Source organism: Oryctolagus cuniculus, chromosome 8 (genome assembly GCF_051225735.1).
Source record: "Oryctolagus cuniculus isolate XC-2025 breed Fujian yellow rabbit chromosome 8, ASM5122573v1, whole genome shotgun sequence".
Taxonomy (NCBI): Eukaryota; Metazoa; Chordata; class Mammalia; order Lagomorpha; family Leporidae; genus Oryctolagus; species Oryctolagus cuniculus.
The window spans coordinates 49,241,665-49,265,994 of NC_142874.1; the positions used below are offsets into that span (position 1 = coordinate 49,241,665).

Below are 24,330 nucleotides of genomic sequence, written 5' to 3' on the forward strand. Positions count from 1 at the left end.
TGCGGTGTTATCCCTTATGCTACAATGCTGGCCCCTGTTTTTTCAGTTTTTTTAATAGGCCTGTTTGTAGTCTTCATTTCTCTTTGTGAGTTTTGGTTGAATGTGTGTTTTTAAAGAATTGGTCAATTTTATTCCAGTTGCAAATTCATGGGCATGGAATTAGAATCCTTTATACTACTCCTTTCTTGCTTAGTCCAGTTAGAGGTTTATCAATTTTTTTTTTTTTCAAAGAAACTCCTTTTGGTTCTGTGGATTTTTCTTGTCAATTTCCAGTTTCAAGTTAATTGATTCTACTGTGATTTTTATAACTTTTCTTATTTAATTTGCCTTTTCTGGTGTACAAAAATGGAAGCGTGTTTCAGCTTTTTTTCCCCCCTTAGGCGAGATAAGAAGGCTAGAGGAGGCAGAAGTTGGTTATTTTTCCTTTCTTTAACATCAGTTAACCTCTGATAAAACCCATCCATGTTTTTCAGATTCTGCTAAAATACGTTTCCTTGACGTTTGCCTCTTGTAAGAGCAGAATGCTCTGGGTGTATTCAGAGTGGTTATTTTTCCCCTTTGACTGCATGCAGAAAGCGTCGGGGAGTTTTCTCTGATCTTTACCTTGAATACCTGATAGAGTTCCTAGAGGTAAAACACATGGGAAGTGTAGAACTCTTGAAAGGGCTGGGTGTCTAGTAGTTTTTGTGTTGGGTTTTCAAATGAAAAGATGAGACATAGTAGCCTCCATCATTAGAGCTCTGCTGGATAGCTCTTGGCCAGCACTTATTATTGAGGGGAATACAATAGGTGCACGGCACCCAAAGCACATGGGCTAGATAAAACTTTTCAAGCATACATCAATAGAAAGGAGATGCCAGATAATTAGGGCTCCAGGATGGTATCATGATCCCAATCAATCATTTTATTTAACTTTTATTTAATAAATATAAATTTCCAAGGTACAGCTTTTGGATTACAGTGGCTTCCCCCCCCATAACTTCCCTCCCATACGCAACCCTCCCATCTCCCGCTCCCTCTCCCATTCCATTCACATCAAGATTCATTTTCAATTATCCTTATATACAGATGATCAATTTAGTATATACTAAGTAAAGATTTCAACAGATTGCACCCGCACAGAAACATAAAGTACTGTTTGAATACTAGTTATAGCATTAATTCACATTGTACAACACATTAAGGACAGAGATCCTACATGGGGAGTAGGTGCACAGTGATTCCTGTTGTTGACTTAACAAATTGACACTCTTGTTAATGTTGTCAGTAATAACCCTAGGCTCTTGTCATGAGCTGCCAAGGCTATGGAAGCCTTTTGAGTTTGCCAACTCCGATCTTATTTAGACAAGGTCATAGTCAAAGTGGAAGTTCACTTCTCCCTTCAGAGAAAGGTACCTCCTTCTTTGATGGCCCATCTTTCCACTGGGATCTCACTTGCAGAGATCTTTCATTTAGGTCTCTCTCTCTCTCTTTTTTTTTTTTTTTTTTTTTTGCTAGAGTGTCTTGGCTTTCCATGCCTGATATACTCTCATGGGCTCTTCAGCCAGATCCGAATGCCTTAAGGGCTGCCAATCAGTCATCTTGATTACTGTCACAGGTTCCCGAAACCAGCATTCTTTTATTAAGCACCCCTGGAAATGATTGCCCTTCTGCCTACTGCTGCAGCATTCAGTTGGGAGGGTGTGCTCTCACCCAGCCTGCATGACAAGAGAGACAGGACTCCCGCCATTCCCTTTTCCAGGGGGCAGTGGCCCCTCTGAGAACATGTAGGCAGTATCCTGTACATTTTTGATCTTTCAAACCAGTCCACACACAATCTCTGCCATTAGTTAATTACTCTCTAAGTTTTCCTAACAGTTGCTGACTCCAGCCGTGATTTCTGCCCTTGGTAAGCTGTGGTTCTCTGTGTTTGCTTATCTCTTTAGTTTTCTTTTAGTTTTCTCTGTTGGACCTAAGAAGAATTGTTGATTTTCAGTTTTTCAGCATTTTTTTCTTGTTGTGAGGATGGGAGTGACACTTTCAAGCTCTTTGCATGTCAGACCAGAAGCCAGAAGTTCTTCTTTTTACTTTTACACTACTCATGTCTTTATATTTACAGTGGGTTACCCAGGGCAGGTTTTTGGCCCAACAGTTAAGAAGCGGTTAGGATGCCTGCATCCCACATCAGAGTACCTGGATTCGATACCTGGCTCCAGCTGCCGATTGCAGCTTCCTGCTTTCTGCTAATCGGACGCTGGGGGAGCCAAGCGTTGGAGACCTGGATTGAGTTCTCAGCTCCTGCTTTCATATACCTCAGTTTCTAGCTGTTGTGGGAATTTGAGAGTGAACCAGTGGATGGGAAAGAGATTTCCCTGTCTCTCCGTCTTACTTGTGTTGCTCTTCTGTCTCTCAAATAAATAAAACATTTTAAACAAAACCAATTTTGTGTAAATAAAAAAAAGTGAGTTACTTACAAACAATGTATCTCTCTCTCTTTTTTTAGGATTTATTTATTTATTTATTTAAGAGGTAGGATTACAGAGAGAGAGAGAGAGAAAATCTCCCATCTGCTGGTTCACTCCCCAAATGGCCGCAATGGCTGGAGCTGGGCCAGTGTGAAGCCAGGAGCCAGGAACTTCTGGGTCTCCCAGTCTCCCACTTGGGTGCAGGGGCTTTCCCAGGCCACAGCAGAGAGCTGGATTGGAAGAGGAGCAGCCAGAGCTCAAACCAGCTCCTGTATGGGATGCTGGCACTGCAGGCGGAGGTTTAGCCCATTATGGCACAGCGCTGGCCCCATTACCTTCTGTCTTTTATTGGGAGCAGTTATCATTTACACTCAATGTATCTATTGATGTAATTTTCTTTAAGTCAACTATCTTGGAATTTGTTTTTTTTTGTATTTGTTTTTATTTCTTCATTTTTTGGCTCTCTTTTATTTCCATAGTTGCTTTATATGCATATATATATGTTATATATAGATACTTTCTGAAAATTTTTAGAGATTCTCTAAGGATTACAGTATGTATTTAAATGATCACAGTCTACCCTCAAGTAACAGTATGCCATTGTAGGTATAGTCTGCAAATCTTTTAAGAGCGTACTTCTAATCCCATCCTTTATGCCTTTGTTGTGTGTTTTACTTTCGCATGTTTTGAAACCAAAATATATTATTGCCTGTTTTGCTTTTAAAAAGTCAATTACATTTTAGAGCAATTAAAAATAAATAAAAAATACCTTTTATGTTTACCTTAATTTTTTATTTATGAAACTTTTCATCTCTCTGAGTAAATCCAGATTTCTGTCTAGTATCTTAGCCCTTGTGTCTGAAGAACTTAAACATATCACAAATCTGCTAGCAATGTTTGGTTGAAAAACATCTTCACTTTGCTTTCATTATTGTACTGTATTTTCCTTACATGGAGCTCTGAGTTGGTAGGTTTTTTCTTTTTAATATTTTAAGGATGTCCTTCAAGTATCTTCTGGATTATAGTTTCTAATGAGAAGTTTACTATAATTAATGTGTTTTCTTTTATTCTGGCTGCCTTCCAGATTTTCTCTGGCTTTCAGCAGTGTGCATAAGATATGTGTTTGTGTGCCTGTGCTTGTGGTGTGCACATGTATGTATGCATGTTTACTTCTGGAGTTCACTAAAATTCTTGACTCTGTTTTGATGCCTTACATTAGTTTATGAAAATGCCTGGTATGGTTTCTTCAAGTATTTTTTTTTGTCTGTTTCCTTCTCTGTTGTCCCTCTGGGAATTTGAGAATCTAATTATACATATGCTACACTACAGTGAACTCCAGTTGGACTAAAGCTGGGAGCCTGGAACTCAATCCATGCCTCCCACCTGAGTGGCAAGGACCCAACTACCTGAGCCATTACCTGTTGCCTTCTAGGATCTGCATTAGGATGAAGCTAGAGGTGAGAGCTGGAGGTGGGACTTGAACCCAGGCACTCTGATGGGATACTTGGGTATCCTTAACCAGCTGTTTAACGGCTAGGTCAAATACCTGCCCTCCAAACATATTTTTGCACATTTTCCTATCACTTTCCTAATTCAGAGCATCATCTCTGGCATGTTGAACTAGCACAATGACTTTCTTTTTCCCTGGTGTTGAAGAATCTATCTGAAGGTTCTGGTCTTAGTGTTTCCGGATCCTGTGGCTCACCCAGTAGAAATTCTTCTGTAGGAAGTCATGTTTTTCATCTATTGAGAACATAGCATTTGTAGTAACAAAACATTGACAGCGATCTAAATGTCCTACAGAGGAGTGGTTTAAATAGTTAGGGTTATTGTCAGCGTACATTATATAGCCTTATAATAATATATATTTTAATAAGCTTCATTTAAAATTATAAAGTTAACTGAGATACTATACAAGTTAATCGTTATTAGACAATTTAAAGTACTCAGCAAAATGCATGAAAGATGCCCTCCCCAGCTCTCCTGGGCGGGGCATAGGGGAAGAGGAAGTGGGTGGAACGCGGCGTGCCTCTTTGTTCATTTGGAATGTGGGGCCTCAGCGAGTTGGCAGCAAAGGGAAGTCTCCCTGCGCGGCTGCCCTCGACTCTCGACCCTTGTAGAAGGATCTTGAACTCACCCCGTCACGCCCCATGGGCAATAACCTGGGCCTTTCCGGTCCACCCCAGCCTGTCCCCTCGCAGGAGGGCAAGGACCAGCGGGAGACGCTTGACCGCCACCCACCCGGCAGCGCCCCGTTGCCGACGCCCCCTGGCCACCAGGTTCCCTGCGTTGACCCTTCTCCTGGCTGCCAGCCCTCCGGGAGGCCTGCCCAGCGGCATGGTCAGACTTCGTTCAGTCGGTTTGGAATAGCGCCTCGCAGACGCTACCCGATCCAGCAGCCCCGGTATTCCCCGTGTGGGTTGCCTACCGACCGTGTGCTGGAATGGCAGCCCCAAGAAGCCTGTGCTGTCTGTTCGTAATTCCAAGACGGTGTGTAGGTCGGGGACGGTGAGGGTCCCCCCTCTTGACCGCAGGCTGACTCGCCGCCCAGGACCTGGGCAGATCTTCAGCTCCACCCAGCCCTCGCAGTCTGCTAAGGCTCCGGACCCCTGTGCCCCGCAGAGTGGTGCCACCGCCCTCCCAGAGAGGAAGAGGAGGAGGAGCCCCGTGGGGGAAGACCAAATCCTTCTGGCTGGCCGGGAGACTAAGGGAGGGTGCCCTGCTGGCCCTGGACAGGGGCAGTCAGCCGTCTGGGCCCCGCTGACCGGTTCCCAAGACTCAGACGCCCACTTGAATAAGAGACCCCCCACTCTTCTGAGAGCGCCCCGGAGAGCTCCACCACGGCTGGCATCCCTGTGCCCGTCCGCAACGCCATTAGCAGCTCCTACAGCTCCACTGGCGGCCTGTTGCGGCCGAGGAAGCGGGGCCGGCCCACGTCGAGTGCCTTCTGCGGGCCGGCCGCCTCCTGCTCCAAAATACCAGAGAGGCCAGCAAAGGTGACTGGGGAGGAGGCGCTGGGGCCTCGCTCCAGTACCTCACCTCCCTTGGTGACCGACAGCGAGTCCCAGAGACGAAGAGCGGTAGGTGCAGCCGCGGAGAAACCAGGCTTGCGGAATTCCCCGCCTACACCTGGCGGCTCCTGGCCGCATAAAAGGAAGTTTGCTGAGCAGCTTTCCGGGGGAGGGGACCTGGGCACTCTGCCTCCCGCGCCCCGGCTGGGCTATCCTGTCACTCTGGAAGATGGTGACATGGCAACGAAAGGTTCATCTCGGTGGCTTAACCAGTTCTTGGAGCACAGGATGGATGCTGCCCAAGAGTCTGCCCCCGGGAGCCCACCCCGCACTCAGCCTCCCAGCGCGCTCCCGCTGCCCGCAGCCAGCACTGCGCCCTCATCAGCTGCCTTCTGGGGCCCGATAAAGAGGCAGACTGCTCGGCGGTTTCCAGCCTTCCCAGAATATGCTGGAGTAGCAGCGACGGTGGCCCCTTCACCTGCGAAGACAGCCCGCCTAATGGGCCCTGCTGACTCTTCACGGCCACAGCATCTTCCCGCCAACTCTTTAGGCCTCAAGCCCGCAGCCCCTTGTGTGGGACTGATCGCTGCTCCTGCTGTGATACTGGTCAGTGACACCAAGTCCCCGCCAGCCCTCCGGGCTGAGACATCTGCCAAAGTCGCCACGCCACAGGGCCCGCTCCCTACCTCCTCACCACGGATGCTGCTGGACAAGCCACGCACCCCACCTCCTGACACTGTCTGCCCTGGTGGTGCTGCTCCTGAGAACTTGACAGCAGCCGTGCTCAAGACCATGTGTACCACCACATCTGGAAGTGAGAGTGCAGGCCCTTTGCCATCTGGCCCCATACTCACAACTCCAACTTCTTCCAGCTCTGCCACCATGATGACAAGTTTAAAGGCGGCACCTGTGCGCTTGGCCAAACACGTCAAGTGGACCACTGCATCAACAAACACACCAGCCTCAACTGCTCCCGTCTCCATGATCCAGGCTCCTGCCTCAACTGCTGCATCCTCCGCTAGCCAGGCTCCAGGCTCAACTGCTCCAGCGTTGTCTAGCCAGGCTCTTGCCTCCCGTGCAGCTGCCTCTGCCACAACTACGAGTACAAGCAAAGACTCTTTTTGGCTTTGGTGTCAGCGATATGACCAGTGCCCTGAAAAGAAAACCCACTTTTGGATTTGGTGTCAGCGATGTGACCAGCCCCTTGGCAACCAAGGCTGTTTTTGGCTTTGATTTCAGCGACCCGAGCAACATGACTGTTTTTGGCTGTGGGGTCAACGGTGTGACCAGCCCCCTGACAGCAATGAGCGCTTTTGGCTTTGGTGTCAGCGATGTGTGCAAGGTCCTGGGCAACCCGAGTCCTTTTGGATTTGGGTTCAACGTAGTGACCAACACCCTGAGTTGTCGGGCTAACAGCACAGCCTTTCCTCTTTGGTGCTCCACATGCCTTAGTTACCTGCTTTACCCCAGCTGTGGGGCTCTATATTCCACTTTTACAAGCTTCATACTAGGCCAGTATCACCCCCAGTCACTGATTTTGGCCAGTCCCTCCCCAGGGAAGCTAACTAAGATACTTTCCTGTGTTGCTTTTCTTCCTTGCCTGGGATCCGTGTAGGGAAGATCACCCCTAATCTATGTTAGGAAGTCCAGTCTAATGAGCCATACTTTCAGATGATATTTTATTCTCAGAGTTCTCTCCAACCCTTCCCCATTCCTCCCTTTTTTCCAAAACTATATGCCCCAGGCCGAAGAGCCAGTCTTTTGAGGAGAAATATTAACATATGTGTAAATTAAAAAGCAAAAATTATTTGAATGTGTTTGAATAAAATTATTTTTTAATTTGATATACATTGTCTTTGAAATTCCTTCATGCTGGGCTTATAAAGGTGGTTATGTTTAAACACTGTGAAGGAGAAATTAGCTGTAAAGTTAAGTGTGTTACGTGGATGTAACTGGTCTCCTGTGTTGACGGAAGTTGGATGTTCTGTGGTAGGGACTGCTCCTCATGCCCAAGAAGGACTCTGAGGTCTGACTTGTTGATGCTTGGCTATGCCTAAACCACAAGTTCTACTGTGCCTATCAGGATCGGAGGGCCGGTGGTGAGACACGGGTATGGAAATCAGGCTAGTATGTACTCAGGTAGAGCCTCTTAGGTTAGTACTCTGAGCTAGTTTACTCCAGCTCCACGGGCAGAATGATTAATCTAGCATCCTCCTGCAGATGGTATCCTGGTAGGGCCTGAAGGAGTGTAGGTGTGAGAGTGGGTTTGGCATGCACTGGACAGGAACAGGAGACTGGGTCTTCCCTCTACAAATCAAATACAGACTTAATTCCTGTTGAGTGGAGTTGGAATTTTTAGTATGAATTTGAGATTTTGCTTCTTGTTTATTTCATTAAGAATTTTAAAAAACCTGTGTTCTTCAACAGTTGCATGAAATATACCTGGCATACAGTAAATGTGTTATCATTATTTGCTATTTTTATTGTTGTGCTGTTAATTTGTTGATATGGAATAACCTTCCAGATGGATGAAGTGAAAAAAGGAAACCACCGAAGTGCAGAACTATGGAGAGTGTGCTGTTGTTTGTGTAATGAAGGGGGAGAAAGGATTCCTATGTGCCTGCTTCTGTATATTATATGGTAGTCACCTTTGCAATACTTTAACCAAAATACCTGACAGGACATGCTCGAGATGTAAAAGGTTTATTTTAGCTTACAGTTTGGAGGTTACAGTTCAGGATCACGTAGCACCTGTGGAGGCTGCCCATGGCAGGTGTGGAGGAGCAATTGCATGCTGAGCCAGGAAGCAGAGAGCTAGGCAGAATTTCAACTCAGAATGACTAACTGGGGCTGGCGCTATGGCATAGTGGGTAAAGCCACTACCTGCAGTGCCAGCATTGCATATGGGCTCTGGTTCGAGTCCTGGCTACTCCACTTCCGATCCAGCTTTGTGCTATGGCCTGGGAAAGCAGTGGAAGATGGCCCAAGTCCTTGGCCCCTGCACCTGCACAGGAGACCTGGAAGAAGCTCATGGTTTCGAATCGGTGCAGCTCCAACCATTGCGGCTACTTAGGGAGTGAACCACTGGATGGAAGACCTCTCTCTCTCTCTCTGCCTCTCCTCTATGTAACTCTGCCTTTCAAATAAATAAATAAAATGACTAACCCTCTTTGGAGAACCGCTCATCAAGGACACCCACTTAATAATCTAAGTACTTCCCAGGCAGACCTGCCTGGTGGTTACTGTAATTAGATCAAGTCTCCACCCTGAATCTATTAGCCATCAACATTAAGGCATCACAGTTCAAACATCTGCATGAGTTTTGGGGAAAGAAATCCTATTAGACCTGAAATATACGTACATATAGTATCTGAAAAGATACAGGTGAAACCAATAAATTTGTTTACATTTGCAGAGAGCAACAAGATGATGGGGAATAGAGACTTATCATTCTCTTTTTGTGTCTTTTGAATAGGATCCATAATTAATATATCATTTAGTCACCAGAAATGTAAATTCAATCGGTTTCTTGCCTTCTTTTGAAAAATCTACCCTTTACCATTAGATCAGGCTCATTTCTAGAATTAATATGAATTGTCATTTTAGCCTGGAAAAAACAGTATAATTCAACTTCAGTTATCTACAATGGCTGGAAGGTATGGACTTCTGGTGTAAATTTAATTTTGATTAATCAGAATTTTGGAGCCAGTGGTTGTGGCATGGCAAGTAAAGCTGCTGCCTGTGTTACCACGATCCCATATGAGTGCTGGTTCGTGTCCTGGCTGCTCTACTTTTTTTTTTTTAATTTGAGAGGTAGAGTTATAGGCAGAGAGAGGGAGAGACAGAGAGAAAGGTATTCCATCCTCTGCTTCATTCCCCAAATGGCCACAATGGCCGGATCTGGGCTGATCCAAAGCCAGGAGCCAGAAGCTTCTTCCGGGTCTCCCACATGGGTACGTGGGCCGAAGTATTTTGGCCATCTGTGCTGCTTTCCCAGACCATAGCGGAGAGCTCGATTGGAAAAAGGGCAGCTGGGATATGAACTGGCACCCATATGGCATGCCAGCACTGCAGGTAGAGGCTTAGCCCACTACGCCACAATGCTGGCTGTAGCTCCGCTTTTGATCCAGCTCCCTGCTAATGGGCTGGGAAAAGCAGCAGAAGATGGCCCGAGTATTTGGGCCTCTGCTGCCCATGTGGGAGACCTGGATGAAGCTTCAGGCTCTTGGCTTTGGCCTGGCCCAGTGCTGGTGATTGCAGCCATCTGGGTAGTGAACAATCAGATGGAAGATTTCTCCTTGTCTCTCTATAACTCTTTCTAAATAAATAAATAAATACTTTTTAAAAATCAGAATTTTAATCAGAAGCACTTGGTTTCAAAGTATCTATGCCTTTTGAAAATTTCCAAAGTTTTTTTCCTTGTCACAGTTAGTATGACATACTGAACTTACTAGATTCTGTTCATTTTGAGGATTTTGTAGGACTTGACAGTCATCCTTCAACTTGTAAGAAGGTTAAGAAACTGAATTGAATACATACCAATTTTAGAGTATGTCACAGGAGAGTTTTTCTTCTTTTTTGATGTCAACAACCACCAAAATCTCATCCTCATAAGGTTTTGTGTGTGCAGGTGTTTGAGAGCTGAAATTTGCCTAAAAGGATAGAAGAATTCTAGGTAGTTTAAATTTATCACATTTATGACCGTCTTGTTTATCGAAATTTCTGGACAAATATGTAAGTACTTGTATGGCTTGAATGTAGAGCTCTTTGTTTTTCATGGGAATTTATTGCCATTTCTTGGTGTTGTAGGATTTGGAGTGGATCAGTTAAGAGATGACAATCTTGAAACTTACTGGCAATCAGACGGCTCCCAGCCTCATTTAGTGAACATCCAATTCAGGTAACACTTTTAAAATTTTTCAGTGTGGAATATAGAAGAACAAGGGAACCTATTTTATTTACATAAAATTTAAAAAAGAATAAAAATTAATATCTTTTGTGTATAAACTGTTAAGTCATAGAGGTTATTGCAAGCATCTTAATTTGACTCTGTCTTAACCTTTATAAATTTCTTACAGTATCTTGCAGTTTCTTTTATGTGCATGTTTTTCAAATACAATTTTCAAAATAATTTTTATGAGTTAAAAAATATTGGTTTGCTTGGCTGTGGCTCAATGTATTGCCTTAAGTAAATCTGGAGGAACAATAATAAGTTCTTTATAGAGTATTCGTATAACTTCACCTATTTGTATTTGGAAAAATGATTTTGACTTAGAACACCTCAGGGCATTTTTAGTTTTAAAAATGCTTACTTTTGGGGGAAAGAAAAGTAGCCATATATTTATTAAGTGCTTTGAAATAATGGACATAGATGGAAACCAGTTAACTTTGGTTATCTTGTGCCGTTTATATCATCTGTTTTAACATCCTGCAGCCTTGTATTTTTAATTGCTTGCTTTTATTTTCCTAAAGGCCAGATAGTAAATATTTCAAAACTTGTGGGCCATCTGGTCTCTGTTGCAGTAACTCAATTCTGCTGCTATACCATTAAAGCAGCTGTATACAGTGCATAAGTGACAGAATTTATTTTACAAAAATTTAGATGGTGGGCAGGATTTGATCCTTAGGCCATAGTATGCCAACTCCTATCCTAGAATGTTAAATATGTTTAGACCGGAAGTATTAAGAGGAGTGAACGCTTTTTTTATAAGGCTTAAGATACCAGAGAGAGATAGACAGACACCAAAAGAAATCTTTCATTTGCTGGTTTACTTTCCAAATGCCTGCAACAGCCAAGGGCAGGGTAAAACCAGGAGCCTGAATCTCAATCTGTGTCTCCCATGTGGTGGCAGGAGCCATCATCTGCTGCCTTCCAGGGTGCAACTGGCTCGGCAGTGGAGGAGCTGGGACTCAAACCAGGCACTCCAGTATGGGATACAGGCATCCTAAGAAGTGACTTAACGGCTGCACCAAATGCCTACACTTTCCTTTATTAGATTTTTTAAAATTTATTTCCATTTTTATTTGAAAGACAGACACAGATTCTAGAGAGTATATCATTTTTTAAATCTTGTAACAATTTTCTAGATTGTGGGTTCTGTAATTGTTTTCATATTGAAATTTCAAAAGTTTAACTTATTTACTCAGATCGTACACCATGCATTTATGGAGCTTAGTTTTGATTTCAGCAGGTTTGACTTTGAAGGCTGGGTTTGTTATCAGTACCCTGGGCAGCTTCTCCACAAAGGTACAGCTGTTCTTACTAGAACGGTCAAGGACTCAGGGCCCTCCCCACTTAACTCAGCCTGTGCCTTTACCAGAGAAGTCCAGTGCTTTGAGGAACATATTTTAAATAATTGTTTTAGAAAAGTTGCAAATACAGTATAACTTTTTCCCTCTCAGTCATTTCAGAGTAAGTTATCAATATAGTATCTCACCCCTCTGGGATAATTCATCTTTTTTTTTTTTTTTTTTTTTTTTTTGACAGGCAGAGTGGACAGTGAGAGAGAGAGACAGAGAGAAAGGTCTTCCTTTTTGCCGGTGGTTCACCCTCCAATGGCCACCGCGGCCGGCGCTCTGCGGCCGGCGCACCGCGCTGATCCAATGGCAGAAGCCAGGTACTTATCCTGGTCTCCCATGGGGTGCAGGGCCCAAGCATTTGGGCCATCCTCCACTGCACTCCCTGGCCACAGCAGAGAGCTGGCCTGGAAGAGGGGCAACCGGGACAGAATCCAGCACCCTGACCGGGACTAGAGCCCGGTGTGCCGGCGCTGCAAGGCGGAGGATTAGCCTAGTGAGCCACGGCGCCGGCCATAATTCATCTTTTTTGTTAAATTTCTGAATACCCTGCTATGGGAAATCTATTCATCTGCACCCCTGCACTCCCAGGGAAGAACACACTCAAGCTGGGCGAGAACAAAGCCAGGAGAGTGGAAGTGGGTTAAGTCGCCAGAAAGTTTAATCTGAGTTGCTAGTGTAATGTGGCTGCCACAGACCTGAGAGGATCCTGGCATGAGATAATGGAGGCATGGGACCTATGAAGACCTTCTGGTGTGTCAGGTTCCATATTGGCTTCTCTGAATACTGGGAAACAAAGTTAGAATGTGTTCAGAAGAGAGAGGGTAGAATGGTTATGGGTTTGAGATCAAGCCATAAAATACAAAATTGTGGAACACATAGTCTGCTGAAGACTTTGGGGGGCCATGGTAGCTTTCTTTCCACAATTTGAATATTTTATACTCCAGGGAGGGATTAGATTCCTTTTGTGTAACTTTATTAAGAAAAAACTTCGTCCAAAAGTTGAGAGCTACTCAAAAATCAATTATGACTGTGTATAAGGAAACTTTTTAAAAATGAGAATTGATCAAAGAGAATTCAGCTATTTCATTACAGTAGTGAGTTAATGGTCAGAAAAAAATTAAAATTGGGTATCTACTTGATGCAGATGGTAATTAGATTATGTGACCTTCTAAGCTAATTTGTAGCTCTGTGGGCAGTAATTCTGATAATGTCAAAATAAAATAAATTATTCTTCACTTGCTAAAGGTTCCTCATTCTATTTTGTTAAGTAGCTTTAAACATTACAAACATTTTAAAATATGAAATATATGTAAATTCAGGAATCAGCACATTAACAATTGAAGTTTCACACAAGATTCCTGTATTGAATATTTACTTGTATTTGCAAAACTTTTATTTTTCTGTTTTCTTCAGAGGAATATGCTGTTCTGCCAGTCATGCAGAAGATTTACAAAGAAATAATCTTTATAAAAATCTGAATAGAACACATTTAAAAACTTTTACCTATTAAATAGATAAATACTTCTCCCCAAAAAAGAGACAATTTTATTGAGGACTCCAAAGATCTTTTAATTTTTTTCCTATCATAATTTATCATATTAGAATTATAGATGAGACATTTTAAAGTATTTATTCACTGAAAATAAACAGTAACTACCCCATAAATAACAGTTTTATGAAAAATAACTGTCTCTTCTCAAATTAAAAATAGCAGGGCTGACATTGTGGCACTGTGGGTTAAGCTGCTGCCTGCAATACCAGCATTCCAAATGGGCAAATTTCGGCACCAGTTTTTACTTCTGGCTGCTCCACTTCATTTTCCTTTTTTTTTTTTTTTAACAATTTATTTATTTGAAAGGCAGCATAACAGAGGCAGAGGCAGAGAAAGAGAGAGAGAGAAGTCTTCCAGCTGCTGGTTCACTCCCCAAGTGGCTGCAATGCCTGGGGCTGTGCTGATCCGAAGCCAAGAGCCAGGAACTTCTTCCAGGTCTCCCATGTGGGTGCAGGGCCCAAAGACTTGGGCCATCTTCTGCTGCTTTCCTAGGCCATAGCAGAGAGCTGGTTCAGAAGTGGAGCAGCTGGGACACAAACTGGTGCCCATATGGGATACCAGCACTGCAAGCAGTGGGTTTACCTGCTACATCACAGTGCCAGCCCTGCTGCTCTACTTCTGATCTCGCTCCCTGCTAATGTGCCTGAGAAAGCAGTGGATGATGGCACAAATACTTCAATGACTGACACCTACCTGGGTGACTTAGGTGGAGTTCTGAGCTCCTGACTTCTTCCTTGCCCAGCCATTGCAGCCATTTGATGAGTGAAACAGTGGATAGAAGACCCCTCGGACACCTTGTGTCTGTGTGTGTGTGTGTGTGTGTGTGTGTGTCTCCCTCTCTATAACTCTGCCTTTCAAATAAATAAACAAATCTTTAAAAAAAAATGAGAAAGGAGTGCTTGCTTTACATTTTGTTGTGAACCTCTTTGATGTATGACCCTAAGACAGCTGGTGTCTCATTTCTGTCTCTTGATGAAATGTTTTACAATGTCCTATGGCAGGCAGCCTCTGGAGAACTCCACCCTGTAACCATAACAGAATTTTTCTGAAAAGGGCACATAACATCTTAGCATTCTTAATAAAATAGTTGTGACCTAGTTTATCCTCTGAAAGGATCTCAAATGAATGTCCTAAATACCCAGAGAAGACTCTCCTTTGGCTTTTGGGAGCTCCAGTGAGTCCCAACCATCTGTGACCTCTGGGAATTGTTTGTTGCTATCGTAATTTTTCGTTCCACAGCTATTGTTCTGTGCTGGTCCTTGTGGAATTTTACCCACCAGATTAGTGATCAGACAAAGACTAAAAGAATCTCATGTAGATTTCTAGAGGTTTTTTCCAATGTGTAGCTCTTCCCTAGTCAACTCAGAGACTGGCTTCTCCTGCTCTGCATTGCAGTCCAGAAATTGCTTGTAGTCAGTGAGAAAGCCCAGGTATGGATTGGGCTTTCTTTCTCTGAGGCCTCGGTCCTATGCTGCCTGTTGCTCGGGGTCTATAGATAGTTGTTTCTCTGATGAATGTTCTTGAGTGTTCTTGTTGTTTGTGCTGGGAAGGCGAGTTTTAAAGCAATTATTCCTTGATGAGCAGCTATTCTGTGCTTTCCATTTTATTTAACTATACTTGCTGAAATTTTTAAGCTCTTTTATGTCCTATTGAAGCTGTCTGTGTCATCTTAGTCCTGTGAAAACTTCCATTTTAGCATCCTGTTAACATTAGTTAGAAAAACACTGTTTACAGAATGAGAACGTTTTTCATCATTACACCAGGATCAAAGAAGAATTTAGCTGTTTATAAATATAAATCATTTGTTTACTTGTCTAAAATTAAAAGCATATAGACTCCCCATGCTTCTTTTATGTCTTATGCTCCTGGTAATAACTATTTTCTGTTTTAGTGTTAAGTCTTGTATCTCAGGAATGATTAGTTACTCTTGCATACTGTTGTCTTATGGCCCACATTGAATTCTGGCTCTATTCTTCACTAGAACTGCTTGCTTAACCTGAGATCTAGTTTCCTCAAGTAGGAATGAGAATTCCTTGAAACAGAAGGTGAGAGAACTCCTAGAAACAGCCTTTTATTATAGTTTTTTCAATAAGGTGGAAGTGTATTTCTTTTACCTCTTCATATAAAAGGATTCCATGGTACTGGCACTGTGGCATAGTGAGTGAAGCTACCACGTGCACTGCCGGCATCCCATATGGGCATTGGTTCAAGTCCCAGCTGCTCCTCTTCCAGTCCAACTCCACGCCAAAGGCCTAGGAAGGCAGTGAAAGTGGCCCCTTGCACCCAAGTGGGAGACCTGGAAAAAGTTCCAGGCTCCTGGCTTTGGTTCAGTGCAGGTCTGGCCGTTGCGGCCATCTGGGGAGTGAACCAGTGGATAGAAGAAGTCTTTCTATCTCTGCCTCTCTCTAATTCTGCCTTTTCAATAAAATAGGTAAATATTAAAAAAAAAATATCCTAGCAGTCCGGGAGAGATTTGTGGACCCAGGTTTTTTTCTTTCCTTCCATTCCCTTTATTTTTTTTATTAAACATCTATCTTTATTTGAAAGGCAGAGTGACAGATATGGGGAGACTGAGAGAGGGAGAGAGAAAGAACGAGAGAGATATGAAGACATATATAAAGAAATCTTCCGTCAACTGGTTCATTCTCCAAGTGGCTCCAATAGCCAGGGCTGGTCCAGGCTGAAACCAGGAAACTGGAACTTCATCTGGGTCTCCTACTTGGGTGGCAGAGGCTAAGTAGTTGAGCCATCAAGCTGGATTGGAAATGGAGCAGCTGGGACTCAAACTGACACTCTGATATGGGATGCCTGTGTTGCAAGCAACAGCTTAACCTGCTGTATCATAATACCAGCCCCATTCCTTCATTCTTCTCTCATGGCTTTTATTTTCAAGGTTGCCTCATGATCCAAGATGTCTACTGGCATTCCACCTTGTTGTGTCCATATCCCAGGCAGTGGGAAGGACTAGGTAGGAAAGGCAAATTCGACAAATTTTCCTTTAAAACACACACTTTATTCAAACCTTACTGATCATAACCTAGTTATGTGGCCATACCTAGCTTCACGGGAAGTTGGATCTTTTAACTGAATGTTGTAAAGAAGGAAGGGGTAAAGAGATGTTTGATAGGCAGCTGAGTGTGTCTGTTTCTCTTGTGTTGGGATCTCATGGATTTCAAACCAAATGAGAAATTATTTGGGAGTCACCAGGTGGAAGCTAATATACTACCTTTATAAAATCACAGAACTGATGTTTGAGAAATATTATAACTGTATTAGATCTGCTGTCAAGTGTATTTCTTAATATTGAACCCTAGAATTAAACACACTTGCCCTTACACTTAACAGTTATAAAAGTCCTTAGCCGGGGCTGGCACTGTGGCATAGTGGGTAAAGCCACTGCCTGTAGTGCTGGCATCCCATGTGGGTGCGGGTTCAAAACCTGGCTGCTCCATTTCTGATCCAGCTTTCTGCTGTGGCTTGGGAAAGAGTAGAAGATGGACCAAATCCTTGGGCCCCAGCACCCACGTGGGAGACCCAGAAGCTCCTGGCTCCTGGCTTCGGATTGGTTATTGCTGCCATCTGGGGAGTGAACCAGCTGGCCCATGCTCCTATTAAATTTATTTATTTTTTTAAAGATTTATTAATTTATTTGAAAGGCAGAGTTGCAGAGAAGCAGAGGCAGAGAGAGAAAGAGAGAGAGAGAAAAAAAAAAGAGAGAGAGAGAGAATCTTCCATTTGCTGGTTCACTTCCCAGATGGCCACAATGGCTGCAGCTGTGCCAGTCTGAAGCCAGGAGCCAGGAGCTTTTTCTGGGTCTCCCATGTGATTGCCAGGGCCAAAGGACTTGAGCCATCTTCTACTGCTTTCCCAGGCCACAGCAGAAAGCTGGATAAGAAATGGAGCAGCCAGGTTTTGAACCCGCACCCACATGGGATGCCAGCACTACAGGCAGTGGCTTTACCCACTATGCCACAGTGCCAGCCCCTCCTATTAAAATTATGACAGGGAGGAACAAAGTAAATGTTTGTTTTCCTGCCAACAGCTCTTTCTCAGGAGAAAGTGGGTAGTGGGTGAAGGAATAAATGCTAGGAATGTTACTTGTGTCATCAGGAATGCGGAAGGATTACCCTTTTCCTCTTGTAATACCTTGTCATGTTTGTCATGATATCTGACCTACAGTGAGCATTGACCATTAAATACAGGTAATTATTATTATAGTGGTGATTTGAGCAATTAGAATAGCAGCTACTGTGTTTCATAATCTTTTCATCTTCCTACATACATTGCTGTTTGAGAAACCTCATGAGTTTCTATGCAGTTTTTTTCATTCATCATAAGATAAAATTGATAAATAGTTTCACAAGATTTTAATGTAAAATTCTGTCATCTATGGAGAACTTTGGGTTAATAAGGCACAGAAAGACACATACTGCATGTTCCCAGTTAACGGCATTTCAGAAAGTTTGTGGAAAATGCATATTATCTTTTCATCTTATTTTCCATGAACTTTTTGAAGTCCGTGCATATTTAGAAACTAATAAAAGTTGATCTAATACTAGTGGGAGGAGGAATAGTGCATACCAGAGGCTGAGAAGGTGTATAAGGAGGAGAGAAGGCAGCAGGCACAGGGGTACAATTGAGTAGGAGGAATAACCTCTGACATTCTGTAGAACAGTAGGGTAATTGTGGTTAAAAACATTTTACTCATGTGGCCAGCGCTGTAGCATAGTGGGTAAAACCACTACCTGTGGTGCTGGCACGCCCTATGGGCGCCCATTCGAGTTCCAGCTTCTCACTTCCAGTCCAGCTCCCTGCTAATGCGCCCGGGAAAGCAGTGGAAGATGACTCAAGCCCTTTGGTCCCTGCACCCGCATGAGAGACTCGTAAGAAGTTCATGGCTCCTGGCTCAGGCCTTTGAGGCCATATAGAGAATGAATCAGCAGATGGAAAAAAATCTCTGTTTCTTCTTGTCTCTCTGCAACTATGCCTTTCAAATAAATAAATCTTAAAGAAAACAAATAAATAAATCTTAAAGAAAACATTTAATCATACATTTAAAGTTTGAGGTGATAGATACACCAGTCACTCTGGTCTGATCATTATACACTGTATACAAGTATTTAAATATCACACCATAGCCCATAAATATGTACAATTATGTGTCTGTTAAAGCAACATTAAGAAAAAATTTTACTGAATCTTTCAGAATAATTTTAAAAACTTTTGGTGATGTCAATTTCCTCTGCAAATCTAATGGAGCAATGCTTGTATCATTCATATAAACTATATGATTTCTAGGGATACATGAACCTGGGATATATGATGTGTGAACCCATGCTTTAGATAAAATGTGAATTGCAAAAGCTTGCATATTATTGTAAATTTGTATCAATGACTGTTGAATAACTGAGTACAATTAATTAAATAAAAGGCAATACTGGTTGAGATCCTGTGGGGTAGACAGATACTCCCAACTGTGCATACCTACTAGCTTTTTGACCTTAAGCTAGGGATTAACTTGAGTGTTCCTATTATTATTATTTAGTCAGTAAATGGAGATAACAATAGTAGCTGTATTGCTAGGTTAAGGAATAAACAAGGTGGTATATGTAAAACATTACTTTTTGAGCCAAACCCGTTTGCTATTTGCTGCTATTATTTTTTTTTAAGATCTTATTTATTTATTTGAGAGAGAATGACAAAGAGAGGGGGAGGCAGAGAGAGGTCTTCCATCTGCTTGTTCACTTCCCAAATGGCCGCAACAGCTGGATCCAGGAACCAGGAGCTTCCTCCAGGTCTCCCACAGGTGCAGAGGCCCAAGAACTTGAGGCATCTTCCACTGCTTTCCCAGACCATAGCAGAGAGCTGGATGGGAAGAGGAACAGCCTGGACACAAACCCGCACCTATGCTTGTGTGCCAGAGCCCCAGGCGGAGGCTTAGCCTACCATGCCACAGTGCTGGTCCCCTGCTGCTATTGTTTTTATTATCAGTAGTGTTATTAGTAGTCTCTTCCTTTTAAACCTCACCTGGATTATCTTTATGATTTAGTGACCATATTGTCCTGAATTTCATAGTATAGAAATAAAACTACTCTGAGCAAAGAGCTTGATCCTTTAGGCCTGCTTTTTCTTTTGTCAAAAAACCAAAGTCCCTAAGAATATTCTTCATGATCTTTGATCTCACCATGGTAAGAAAGAGCTTCTACTTTCTGCTTGTGGATCATCAAAGAAAAGGTCTTTAGGATGTCATTAAAAGTTTCCTCCTACTCCTTTACTTCCTCTCATGTTTCTCTTTTAGCCTAGCAAAAAAGAAAAAGATGTCAGTTTGATACTTCTGACTTCTTTATGGAAACCTGGTAGTGGTATTTATCCTGTCAATCATTTTTAGATATTTAGTGTTTTACATCTTGAGCTGAGGCAAAGTCCTTAACTGTCCCCATTCCTTTCTGATGAACAGCTTAGGTTACAGAAGCTTGCTCCCCTAACTAAGGGCTATGACAGATACCCTGCTGTCTTCACAGGCTGACTTTTGACCCAGACTGCTTTCTAAAGAGATCATTGTTATTACGATAAAGCCAGTTTATACTAGAATTTAACTTTCAAAGCACATTTAATTCTTAATGAATTTTAGGATCAGTTTTTTTTTTAATTGCCCAGTTTCTTCCTTCTGATGGCCAAGTAATATCATCTCATTCTGAAAAGTCATTCAGAAAATGTAGAAATCATAAAGAAAAAACTGATCTCCCATAGTTCTACTATACCAAAATTGTCACTTTTATTATTTTTATGACTTCATAGGCCTTTTTTATACATAGCATAGATGTATATTCCTTCAAAATATCTTTTGTTTTCCTCAGAATGCAATTCTTTTATATATGGTGCCTTGTAATCTGCTTTTTTTCCTACTATAATTACATATTTGTATGGTGGTTTTCAATTTTTATTTTTATTTCTTAATGTATTAGAGAGGCAAATACTGATTTTCCATCCACTGATTCACTCTCTAAATGCTCACAGTAGCTTGTGCTGGGCCAGACTGAAGCCACAAACCTGTAACTCCATCCAGGTCTCCCATGTGGGTGTCAGGAACCCAGCCATTTAGGCCATACCTTGTTAACAGGATGTGCATTAGCAGGAAACTGGAATGAGGCTGGAAACCCAGGTGCTCTAATGTGAGAGGTGAGTTTCTGGAGCAGTGTCTTAATCACTGTGCCAAACACCCTTTCCTGCATGGTTCTTTTAAATACAGATGCTGTTTAATGTAACAGTTGGGTTATACCCTGATAAATTCATCAGAAACTCAAAATCTTATTGTAGAAAATGCATTTAATATACTTAACCTAAAGAAAAGAAATATACTTAACCTACCAAACATCATAGCTTAACAACACAGTACTTTATAAAATATATATTGTTTACCCTCGTGATTGTGTGGTTATGTACATACAAACTGGCTAAGAAATTACCTTTTTCTAATCAAATTTGGGTATTATCAGTTATTTTAATGTTTTCCAATATGATAAATTTCATATTTCTGTGCTTTTATTTCTCTTTCTTTGACTATTAGAAATTGAGGGCTGGCGCCGCGGCTCACTAGGCTAATCCTCCGCCTTGCGGCGCTGGCACACCGGGTTCTAGTCCTGGTCGGGGCGCCAGATTCTGTCCCGGTTGCCCCTCTTCCAGGCCAGCTCTCTGCTGTGGCCAGGGAATGCAGTGGAGGATGGCCCAAGTCCTTGGGCCCTGCACCCCATGGGAGACCAGGATAAGTACCTGGCTCCTGCCATCGGATCAGCGAGGTGCGCCAGCCGCAGCACGCCGGCCGTGGCGGCCACTGGAGGGTAAACAAACGGCAAAGGAAGACCTTTCTGTCTCTCTCTCACTGTCCACTCTGCCTGTCAAAAAAAAAAAAGAAATTGAACATATTGTCATGTTTTTGGCTCTTTACATTTTTCTGAGGTTCATTTTCTATTGCAAATTCTTTGCTTATTTTCCTAGACGATATATATATTTCTTTTATTTTTTAAGAGCAGAATTTCATTTCTTGGATTCGGTAATGGATTATGTTTTCTTTTTAAAGACATTTTGTCTTTTTGTTGGACTAAATTTTTCACTTAATTAGTTATTGTTCAGTATTAATATAGGAAATTAAGTAATTAAGTAGTAAAGAAAGCCAAGCTTGTTACAATAATATCTGTCTAAAATACAGATGACAAAGATAGGCATCCTTAATATTTGCAGACTAAGGTACATCATCTGGCTTCGGTGTTTCTTTCTTTGTTCATGGCTGGTTCTTGAGCATGTTCTACACGAGAAATGTCTACATAAAATATATTTTTACTTTACATGTTCTTAATTGTCATTATTGTTGAAATTAAAAGAAATGGAAAGTATTGATTCGAATACTAATTTTAGCAGACTATGATTTTTAGCATCAGAAGAGAAGATGCTTTGGGAGAAATTTTTCCATATGATAAAGTATGTGTTGCTTTTACTTTATTGCTTTTAGAAGAAAGACAACAGTGAAGACATTATGTATTTATGCAGACTACAAATCTGATGAAAGCTATACTCCAAGCAAGATCTCAGTCAGAGTAGGAAATAATTTTCACAACCTTCAAGAAATTCGGGTATGTCTGTCAAGTTCTTATAAATATGTCATCCTTTAACACTTACTCTTCAGAGGGTAGTAACAGTTGACATTCAGTTAACAAGTGAAAATGTTGATGTATAAGAGGTAAATTGTAAATTGTGAAAAAAGCATATTTGTATATAGCATTTTTATTTTCTTGTGAATAGTCATTGCTTTTTAAAAATACTATGAAAATTTGCAGACATACAGAAGAGATGAAAAAATTATACAGTAAACCCAGTATACTCACCAACTAGATTCATCAATAGTTAATATTTTGCTATATTTTATTATATTTGTCCATCTAATTTTTTATGCATTTCAAAATAAGTAGCAGATATCTAATACATTTTACCCCCAAATATTTCAGCATGATATGTTAAGAGTTATCAATATTTGCTTAATGTTTATTTTGTAAGGTAAGTTTTTGTGCAATTTTACACACATTTTGAGTAGATTATTTGGTAAGTTTTGATAAATGCACTACTATTAAGATTTAGACATTTTTGTCACTCCAAAAAACTATTGTTTATAACTGTCTTTATATCCATTGCTTTTTATAATGATTGGTCTGATTTTATTTATTTATTACCATATATCAGTTTTGCCTTTTCTAGAATTTCATATAAATGGATCATATCAGATATAATGATTATATAATTTCTTTAATATAAATTCACTTTATCTAATTTTTGAGATATATTCATGTTGCATATTTCAGTGCTTCATTCTTTTTATCCTGAGTTTAACTGCATGTTTGAATGTATCACTGTATACTTTGTATATAACTTTTTGAAGCTGTTGAGGCATTGTTTTTCTGACCCAAATTTTACTAGTCACAGAATACTTACATGTCAGTAATATTTTCAGTGACTTTGAACTGTTGTGAACTTGTAAATTTTGGCTCTTAATATTTTTTGGTCAGAAAATAATTGAGCTCAAATAATCATTAAAATCTGGTTGTTCTAAGAGATCTGGGAAACACTTGCGATCTTGGAAAGACCTCTAATTGATTTGTGGCCTGGACTCTTATTTGGTCTTGTGTTTATATTAAGACATGTTTTCACACTATATTTATTACCAGATTTAGTAATAACATACCTAATAAAAACCACAAGTACTATCATTGTTTTCTCATTAAGTGAAGTATTATTCTCTTTTGAAATTTGCTTATGCACTGAAAGAATAGGAGAGTATTATCTGCAGATATTTTTTGTTTTGTTTTTATCTTTCAAATATCCATTGCTTTTTAAAAATGTCAGGTTTTTTAAATAGACAAATAAAGATTACATGTATTTATCCTGTATACCATGTTTTGAAATATGTACACATTGTGAATGGCTAAACCAACATAATTAACATATCCATTATCTTATACTTTATCTTTTTGTGGTTAGAACACTCAAAATCCACTTTCTTAGTATCCAAGCAATAGAGTTGGACATTTAGACATAATAACTAAAACTTATTAGATGTAAGAATATCCTCCACTTAATACACTAAAATGAAATAAATCTTTGAGAAAAGTTTTACTTTTAACTCTCATAATACAATCTTTGAGGACAGAGGTCCTGCATGGGAAGTTAGTGCACAGTGACTCCTGTTGTTAATTTAACAGTTAATTTAACTCTTATGTATGACATCAGTGATCGCCTGAGGCTCTTGGCATGAGTTGCCCAGGCTGTGGAAGCCTTTTGAATCCACAGTCTCCGTCAGTATTTAGACAAGACCATAAGCACAGTGGAAGTTCTCTCCTCCTTTCAGAGAAAAGTACATCCTTCTTTAATGACCACTTATTTCCACTGGGGTCTCACCCACTGATGTCCTTCATGTAGGACATGTTTTGCCTCAGTGTCTTGGCTTTCCATGCCTGAAATGCTCTTGTGGGCTTTTTCAGCCAGACCAGAATGCCTTACGGGCTGATTCTGAGGTCAGAATGGTATTTAAAGTGATTGTCTTTCTACAGGTCTGCTGTGTGGACTGCTTCCCATGTTGGAACATTCACTCCTTTTTTATTCTATCTATTATGATTACCAAATGCTTAACCCTATCCATATGATCACTTTAACACTTTGGATTGTATTTTACCACTCAGCATAGAGGATTTGGGGTCCCATGGCAAGTTTTTAAACTGTACCTTAGAGTAAGTCCATAAGAATGTATCCAGAACTATACAGCTTTACAAGTAAAAACTTCATACACTTCGTAATTACAACTTTAGGAACATGGTGATTCTTCCCACCATGGCTACCCTCCCACCCAAATGCCAACCCCTATTCCTCATCCTTCTCTTATTCTCACTTTTATTTTTTACGAAGACCTAATTTCAATCGACTATACACTTGTAGTTAACTCTATGTTAAGTAAAGAATTCAGCAAATAGTATGAAAAAAA

General features: G+C 41.3%; 1 protein-coding gene across 4 annotated transcripts in view; it reads left to right on the forward strand.

Annotated features, from left to right (window-relative positions):
- The window catches only part of ANAPC10 (anaphase promoting complex subunit 10), a 114,993-nt gene that overhangs the window by 20,479 nt on the left and 70,184 nt on the right, over positions 1-24,330 (forward strand). For all 4 annotated transcript variants that reach the window (XM_008267395.4, XM_089302438.1, XM_008267396.4 and 1 more), the window contains exons 3-4: positions 10,265-10,355; positions 21,814-21,934. In XM_008267395.4, the coding sequence (XP_008265617.1) occupies positions 10,265-10,355; positions 21,814-21,934 (212 nt within the window). The remainder of the gene's footprint in view (positions 1-10,264; positions 10,356-21,813; positions 21,935-24,330) is intronic.